Raw genomic sequence first — 9301 nt, forward strand, 5'->3', positions numbered from 1 at the left:
CAAGGACTTCATGTTTACATATAGACGAACCGACAATTTGAAAATTGTTAGATACTCAGATTCAGACTTGGTGGAATGTGTTGATTCTAGGAAGTCAACGTCAGGATACATCTTTATGCATGCTGATAGAGTAGTATCTTGGAAGAGTGCAAAATAATCACTTGTATCCGCTTCTACCATAGAAGCCGAGTTTATTGCTTGTTTTGAGGCTACATCACAATGTATTTGGTTAAAGAATTTCATCTCTGGGTTTAAGATTATGGATTGTATCTCTAGGCCATTGAGAATATATTGTGACAATTCAGCTGCTGTATTTATGGCTAAGAATAATAGAAGTAGTAGTCGAAGTAAGCACATCAATATTAAGTACTTAGCCATTAAAGACCAAGTTAGGTCTAATGAGGTACAGATAGAGCATATTAGTACTAAACAGATGATAGCTGATCCTTTGACAAAAGGCATGCCACCAGGATTGTTTAAGGATCATGTTACTAGTATGAGTTTATATTCTATAACGTCACTTATATGACTTATTTTATATTATATGATATATTTGGATATGAAATTCTTATTATTGTTTGTTTCTCATTGATTAATATATATGCGCATACATAATTGAGAATGACAAATAAAATTCAGTGAAGGACCTAGAATAAGTATTGTGCATATTCCTACAGAAATACCACATAAAGAGTTTATTCACTTAGGAGATGTTACATTGTAATACATAGAAGGTAATACTCGATTAATGAGAACCTATCGCTATGATTCATATAATTTGTCTTAATTGTTTAAGCATAGTATGTAATTACAAACTATACGTAACAGATATTGGACCAAGTGGGAGAATGTTAGAATTTTTATTCTAATTATGGTCCAATTTGTTAATATAGAAATTAATTTGAGTGGTGTCGTAATTATTAATTAATTATATTGGCAGTTGGTCTATTCTTTGATAAAAAGAACACGATTATTTATAAATTTTATAAAATTTGGGTCCTCAATTCTGATTACATAATAATAAACAAACACACTTTGATTCTATCTGAGTTTATGATTCAAGAATTAAAAGTTTTTAAATTAAATAAAAAAATTTATTGACAATGACTAGAGGTACACAAATTATTGATTTTATAAAATATCTAACACATCTATGATTATCTCTATATATTATTTTTCTAAATGATAATCACTCTTAAAAATATAGGACAGTTTTTATAAAGTCGTTACTCACATACAAAGAGTGTGTAAAATATCATGGTAGGCCTTTTCTTTTTCTTTCTTTTTTTTCCTTTGTTTTCCTTCATTCGGTGTTCTATGTAGCTTTTAAATATGTATGAGAGTGGAAACTTTTTATAATTAACTAGCCATCAAAATAATTAATATATTCTGAAAAGAGTAAATAGTTAAATTAATCCTTGAAAGATTACTAGTTTTTTTCAATTAGTTTCTAAAAAAATTTTTTAATCAAATTCGTTCTTTAAATATTTTAAATTATTTATATTAGTCCTTCCGTGACTTTGTTTGTTGATGGTGTAAAACTTTGCTAATGTGACACGTTAAATGACACTCCAACACACACTTAGAAGTCTTAGTTAACTATTAACATGATTAGAACAAAATGAGGGAATGAGTAATATGACTAATTTAAAATCTTTAAAGGACGAATTTGATTAAAAAAAATCTTTTAGAAATCAATTTGAAAAACGAGTGATTTTTCAGGGACTAATTTAACTATTTACTCATTCTAAAAATGTCTCTTTCATAGGTTTAAAATTGTCATATTAACACTGCGACGCAAAAAAAATTAACAATTTATGCATAATATTTACTATTAAATGTTAGAATATGCTCTTTTATAAAAATAGTTCTCAGGTAATTTTAATTTTATCATTTAGAATTTAGAGTAAATCTCATTTAAGCTTAATTCAAAAGAAGTTAAATACATATTTGGCTGAGAGTAAATTAAAGCAGTAATACTGGAATTCTTACAGAGAGTTAAAATATCCTGTTATTTTGGGTGAATCTTGTAAAGCACTTCAAAACAAGAGGAGAAGAAGAAAAGTTTGAGAAATAAGTTAAAAGAGGGAAAAAAGTGAAAGAATAAATGAATCTTAGGACATGAGCATGACATTGATGAGCAAGGTATCCTTTGATTTATCTCCTAAGCAAGGAAGCTTTTCTCGGTTGTTAGTGTTCACATTCCTCACGTATTCTTCAACTCCTCTCTTTACAGCATACTCATAAATAACACAACTCTTCATCACTTGATCAAATGTCACGTAATTAGAGACACTAATTACTGCTATAAGAGTGTCATTGGATGGCTAATCCTTATAGTGCAGTTCTCAAACTCACTTTCATCTTCCTTGTCATTGCATCCGGTAAACTTTTCATACTTGAGCCTTTTTGTTGTGTCACCAACCTTAGCCATGCAGAGCAAATATAGCATTTAGTGCTACACCTTTTGCTTGATGCCTCTATATATAGGTTCCTACTACAAAATGTTTCTCAATTTTCAATTGAATATATTTCTTGATCCATTTATTTTATGTAAAACTTCAATGCAAATATTTTGTGTACTCATTTCGTCTTATATTGGAAGTTATTTTTGTTCAATAGCTTGTAATTTGATGTTGCAGCACCAGAACTTGGTGGAAGCAGTAAATCAGTGACCATAGTGAATTACTGCAAGGAAACAGTATGGCCAGGGATTACACCAAGTGAGAACTTTAGTGGTGATGGCTTCACACTGAAACCAGGGCAATCAGCAGTGTACACCGCACCGGCCGGATGGAGTGGCAGGATATGGGCAAGAACAGGATGTGATTTCGACAAGAACGGCAATGGTGATTGCCAAACAGGTGGCTGCGGCGGCAATATAAACTGCACCGGCCCAGGAACCCCACCTTCCACCATAGCAGAGTTCACACTCGGTGATGGTAAACCTGATTTCTATGATGTTAGCCTTGTTGACGGCTTCAACTTGCCTATTGCAGTGAAAGCTGTGAATGGCTCTGGGAATTGCAGCACTGCTGGCTGCGACGGCGACTTGAGGAATAACTGTCCTTCGCAGCTGACGGTGAAGAAAAACGACAAAGTCATTGCTTGTAGGAGCGCCTGTGATGTCTTCAACACTGATGAGTATTGCTGCAGAGGCATATATGAGGACCCTGCTATGTGTTCTTCTTCAAACTACTCCAAGATTTTCAAACAAGTGTGCCCTGTAGCTTATAGTTTTGCACGTGATGACCCAACCAGTGTTATGACATGCACTGGAGCAGATTTCATTGTCACATTCTGTGGATCAAGGTATTCTTATTCTTGACACTTATTGTCATCTTACAAGTTACCATGATCCTATATTCTTATAATTGTTGCTAATATCCTTTGATGCAGGAATCAAACCGTGTGTTCTTATCATGGCAAGCAGCTTTTATGCAATGGCTCAAATTCAAAAGGCTTTAAGACAAAACCAGATTGGTGGTGGGTCTTCTTGCTCTTAGTGGCATATGTGTCCAAGTTATGCTTATCTTAGCGAATGGATAAAAAGGTCATGCAGTAATTTATGTGGCAGATATGATTATAACAACAACATAACCTTTTCACCGGTTGGAATTGACTAGAGATTCAACTATCTTTTTTAGTATACCATAACTGTAAATCAATGTTTCTTTGTTTTGTTGTTTCATTCACTTTTGTTGAGAACATCAGTAGAATCCTCAATTGTAATAAACCATATATTATTGATTTCTTCAATCCTATGAAACACAAGTTAAAAAAGAGTACTATCCAACTCAAGCATTTTATGTAGCAAATCCAAAATATAACTAAGCTAGCACACAAACTTTCTATTTTTCTTTACAAAAAAATCAAACAAAATTTACATCTTCACATTTTCCTTAGGCAGCCAGGAAACTAGTGATACTATCTACTGGACTTACCACTGATATTATTTTCTTGTGATTTTGATTGGTCATTGCTCTCCTTTAAGTAAATCTGTGATCTTGATTCTTCATTTTCGTATGGTAAAACCGATACTGGGGCAGCCGGCACTGCATTCCAACGCTCCCTTAAAAACTTCATGAATTTCCTAACCATTTCTCTCCGAAACTCAAGCTCCCGCGTGAACAAGTCAAAGAGAAGAAAAGAAAGGATGTACTTGAATGGCACAACAAGAAGAGCAGTTGCAGAAGCTAACAGGACTAGTGCAACCTCAGTGGTTATCTGAGAAGGAAGCAAATCAAATTAAACATACATTAAAACAAGGAGCAAAGAGCAAGGATAATATGAAAATATCGCCGAAATAAAAAATCCAAGATCTACTTTGAAAGCACATAACTATACCTGTGGATGGCCAGAGAGGAAAACAGAACGTATTTTGAGAAGTGCAACATTCACTTGCTGTAAGAAATTTTCAACATCACGCATCGCATCTTTTACAGCAATAATCTTCTGTATTGTATTGGAAGGTGGCTGATCACGTATTGTTACTTTACCGAACGATCGTCCAAGGCGACCTTGCTCCTTAAGGCCCCTAATTGTCAACATTCCAACTGCCAAAATCATCAGCATCATGGGGAACACATATGACAGCAAGTTTCTGCAGAAGACAAAAACACATTAGCTCATCTAAAATAAGGTTTCCACCTTCCAGAAATACGTAAAATGTAAGCAACTAAATGCGTCAAACAGAAATCCAAATCTGGAAGCTACCAAATAATTATCAGTTTAGCACACCATGTGATCATAGACAAATGTCCTTTAGAAAGCAACAATCATTAATAGCAGAGAAAGTAAATTGAGGAGTGAATTTACCTAAAGATTATTGTATAGGTAAGAGAGAGAAATGCAACTGTCAATGGTGGCTCCTCCCAGCGCCTGAGCTTTTCAAAGTTTCTGACAGTTAGAGTGAAGGGGAAAAATAGCTCCTGCAGATGATCAAGACCAATCTCATGCAGACTTAGTCCAGGCACAATTATTATGCTAATGAAGAATTATGTAATTGCTCAAAACTATATGTATAGTGAACTAAAATGCCACTCATAATATGAGAAGTAATTAAGTTGAGCATCCAAACCTTAAAGAGATCAACATTGCTGGGTATTCCTTGTAGAGTTGCAGCATCAATGGTGGCTTGAGTTTTCTCCTCAACCCGGTATTTCTGTTTACTTATTTCTGCTGCTCTTTCTATAAGCGACATATCAGCCACAACAAGATTCTTACTTAATATTAAGCCTTTGGTTGAAGTATTCTTCCAGAAATTAATGGAATTACTAGATGCCCAAGATGGAGATTTCATCCACTTCCGTAAGTAGACACTTCCATCTATGTCAAAAACATGGTTGATGCTATTGCTGCCATCAGACATTTCTTCAGAGGATTGAGTCTCTGGCTGATTGCGGGTATTCACAAATCCTGTAACCAGTGGGCCTCCCCAATAGTTAACAGCTAAAGTCTGAAGGACGAGGTCACTATGTGGAGCATTCCGTAAATAAGAAAACTGAACAAGCTTGATGGGATCTTCAAGCAACTTCCTCATACATTGAAGCGCCTGGAGTCTAGCTATACCATTAATGGCACTGGTTGTTGCTTTTTCCTTTCCTTTGTGAGCCCCGTATACATGAAACAATGACTCGTCAGAATCATCAGGTCCATATTCATGTGTGAACTTGTGTAACGCTATAATTTCACTTATCAAAGCATGCCAAACATCTCTCCTCATTTCACCTCCCAAGTCAATGAATTCCAGTATCCAGCTATTTGGCCTAAGTATGAAATAAAGTAGAAGTATCAATTATTGTAAGACAATGATATTAAAAATTTAAAATGTAGCATCCAATGCTCGATGGAACAAAGCATACTTACTCTGAGACAGAAGAAATGGAAACAGCAGAGTCAAAAAGTGCAGACCCTAAAGGCCCAACCTTTGCCTTCTCTACCTTTAATCCTTGATGTGTAAGATCCATTCTCATGGCTCTCTTCTCTCCCAGCAAGCCAACTGCCTGAACGTTTATTTTAAGTTATCAATAGAAAAAGATAATGATCCCTTTCTCCTTGCAGAGGAACTATTCTAAACCCCTCCTTCTACTCATAATGAACAAATAGAAGTTCTAACAAACTTTTAGCAAAATTTTCAGCATAATTTCAATAAAGATTAATAAGATTTTCAGCTAATCACTATTTTAGCAAAATTTAAGCACAATTTTAACAATCCAATAGCCTTAGGTGTTTCTTAGTTGAAAAAAAATCCAACAACAATACAATATCACAACAATACAATCCAATCACCCCCCCCCCCCCTCTTTCTTTTTTTCTCTTGTTATTTATAATCAGCTTACTTTGACCAGAGAGACTTTTCTTTCGGCCAAACAAAACAACATATCAATCAAATTGAAACTAAGCAAGACAAATAAATTAGGCATAGAGGTCATTGTGATTATACTGAAGAAATCAATGGGTCTTGTATGTGGAGAAAGTGGCAAAGACTGTGTACCTCAAAATATATTGCTTTATCAGTAAGAGTGAGTTTGCCTGGCCATGCCATATTACCCTCCCATTTCAGAACAGGTTGCTTACTGTTGGAACCAATGCATAAAATTCTCTCCCCTAAAATTTGAGGGAACTCTGGAATCTGATATGACCTCTTTCCTTCACGCACTCTACAATAATATTAGTACAAGGTCAGCAGAGATGTTCTGTAATATCAGACATTATATAGAAGTTGAGAGCACTCCAGCAAATCAATGTAGAAGTAAAATAATGAGACTATTCTTACACTACAACACAATAGCAGAACTTGCTTATCTTTATCCTATAGAAATGATCGTATACCACATAATGCAGAACTCAGAACTATATCAAAGAAGAGAAACTGGATAAAGGTCCAGGAAACCTAGTTTATTTTTAGTAATAGCTTGCATTAACCTTGAGCACAGCAGATTTGGATAAAGGACACAAAGGAGAGAAGTCTAAAGCAGCACAAATAAATATCAAAAGATACTTCAATAGAAGTGAACCAAAAAAAAAATCGAAGAGCTAATAATTCATCGTACTTTGTTCTTATGGGAATTGGATTATTTAGAAGATGTTTTCAGTAGAAAACTTTAATCCCCTAATCATGCATCCCAATTATTCTTTCCAAACTTTGCTTGGATGCCTTTTTGTAAGAATGCAACATCATTGAAAAAGGGAGAGAAAAAGACAAACTTACTTGATAAATTCATTAATGTAAGTCAGCCATGAGCTCAAAGAAATTCCAGATTGATCTTTAGCAAGAGCCTTAAAAAGATTATGCACTACAGGTCGATCAACCACACCAGAGACTGCAGGAGCAATACGAACAAAAGCTTCTTCAGTGACAAGTTTACTCTGCAAAGCCCACAAAATTATGCATCTAAAATGAGCACTCTACATCAGAAATATGAAAGAACTAACTGAAAAGATAAAAGATGTACTTAGTAGTTTTCTCTCCAATAAGCCATGCACCACTCTTACAAGTTCAACTAGTTTGAAAAGAAAAGCTAAACAGGGGATCCCTAAGAAAAAGATTATCCTCCTTTCATACAATTCAAAGGGACATTTACATGCAAAGGAAAGAACTGTACCTGTAAGGAAGCCTTCTCTGAGTTGTTGGAAAGGTCATTGGTGTAAGGATTTTCCCAAGCAAGCATGGTTATGAATATCAGCCTTTGGAATGCAGGATCCTGTGCAAAAATTTCAACAAGCAGCAAGCATGTTCTTGAGAGAACATAAAAGAATAAATTTGTTCATACAGTACTTGATTTATTAATTCATTTGATTGGAAAAGAAACCTGACAAACTTCTGTCTGCATGTGGGTGCTAAGCCCGACATATTGTTAAAAACAGAAACCGAACAAATTTTCCAATACACCTTTCAAAGAACAAGATGAGACTAACCTTAAGGGAAGGATGAATATTAGCACCATCTCTTGACAAGAATCTAAAGCAGCAGTATTCAACCAAGTTACGGGCATCACCACATACAGATTCCGGGACAAGTGCTTCAAAAATTTTTTGCATCTTCTTCCCAGTCAATCCATTCATCCTGCAATCTTATTTCCATCATGTCAAATAATAATTTCTGTATCAGTCTTATAGGTATTAAGTAAGCAAACTAAGAGATATGAAAACAAAGACAAATTCCTCAACTAGGTCATAACTTAAATCATAGCTAGCTCAAAAGCCACTCATATATTTTCATATTGAAGAAAACATTAAGTAAGTGTCTTCTCCAATGACCTCTTTTTCACTGTAATTTTGGGAGTAAAACATTTTAATGTTTATTGTACATTCCAATGGCATAAGCAAAAAGCATATATGATATAGCGCTACTTCTTAGTCTTGACTCGTGAATTTCTTAAATATGATCCATTTGATTAATCCAAAGCACAATTATAGAAAAGTGTCACCAACATAGATAGAAGAATGCAAATGTATTCACCTGCTGAATTGCTCAATACATATAACAGCAGCTAGAGATAGAACCCCATATCGGGTTTTGCGTTCTATTGTCTCCTCTACCATTAATATGTCTTCCATTACTTGAAACCCGAGTTCATTTTCATGAGAAGGCTTCCTATTTTGACCAGGCTTTGCAAGGGGAGAAGCCACTTCATTTAAGAAATTCTGGGTCCTTGATACCAATGCATTCAACCTCTCTTGTATAGAATCTATGAAGAAGAAATGGAAATTTAAAAGTTCAAAGGCAAATTCACAATGAGGAGACCAAAAAACTAAAGATAAATAACTACAACACACACCAACACTTCTTCAAGACTTCAAAATATGAGGGAAATCAAATTCCTTAGCATCAATATCAGCAATTTCAAATTTACACAGAAATTAACAACATATCTTAATGAAACAAAAGGCAAACGTATAATAGAAACTGATACAAAGAAGTAAATTGAAAAAGAGTTTGAAAGAGAACATACTGGGAGTTATGTCATTGAGCTTGAGTTTATCCCCCAAAGACTGAGGCGTGAACTTGAAGGGAAATCTCTGCTCTGAGAATATTCTTGGGGAATACTTATGGTATCCATGGAAATCTTTGCGGGATGAAAAAACAAGATAAGTGGGTGTTATTCTGAAGTGGGTCAATGGAAGCTTTGGCCCCATTCTTCATGAGTGAAGTGTGTTTGAAGTTCAAGTTTCAAACTTGGAGCTGATAATTCATAGCTGAAGCTGAAGACGAAATGATGGATCAAAAGAGGAAAGGGAAAGGGAAGTGATTAGTATCTAAAATGGAAGAAATCAAGAAAGAAAGAGAAACGTATGC

The 9301-nt window shown here is 34.8% G+C and overlaps 2 protein-coding genes across 3 annotated transcripts; one reads left to right on the forward strand and one right to left on the reverse strand.

Annotated features, from left to right (window-relative positions):
* LOC107622889 (pathogenesis-related protein 5) lies at nucleotides 2080–3863 on the forward strand. The gene is made up of 3 exons (XM_016324957.2): nucleotides 2080–2384; nucleotides 2643–3312; nucleotides 3400–3863. The coding sequence occupies exons 1-3, from the start codon at nucleotides 2324–2326 to the stop codon at nucleotides 3536–3538; spliced, it is 870 nt and encodes a 289-aa protein (XP_016180443.1). The 5' UTR covers nucleotides 2080–2323; the 3' UTR covers nucleotides 3539–3863.
* LOC107622887 lies at nucleotides 3718–9301 on the reverse strand. Of its 2 annotated transcripts, XM_016324955.2 has the most exons (11): nucleotides 8958–9301; nucleotides 8465–8693; nucleotides 7921–8068; nucleotides 7608–7706; nucleotides 7214–7371; nucleotides 6497–6662; nucleotides 5869–6005; nucleotides 5081–5768; nucleotides 4819–4931; nucleotides 4348–4603; nucleotides 3718–4227 (listed from the first exon to the last, which is right to left on the reverse strand). In XM_016324955.2, the coding sequence occupies exons 1-11, from the start codon at nucleotides 9139–9141 to the stop codon at nucleotides 3928–3930; spliced, it is 2478 nt and encodes an 825-aa protein (XP_016180441.1). In that variant the 5' UTR covers nucleotides 9142–9301; the 3' UTR covers nucleotides 3718–3927. The 2 variants fall into 2 exon arrangements, with proteins under 2 accessions (XP_016180441.1, XP_016180442.1); XM_016324956.2 differs by lacking the exon at nucleotides 8958–9301 and having other exon boundaries at nucleotides 7921–8075; nucleotides 8465–8606.

Source organism: Arachis ipaensis, chromosome B10 (assembly GCF_000816755.2).
Source record: "Arachis ipaensis cultivar K30076 chromosome B10, Araip1.1, whole genome shotgun sequence".
Taxonomy (NCBI): Eukaryota; Viridiplantae; Streptophyta; class Magnoliopsida; order Fabales; family Fabaceae; genus Arachis; species Arachis ipaensis.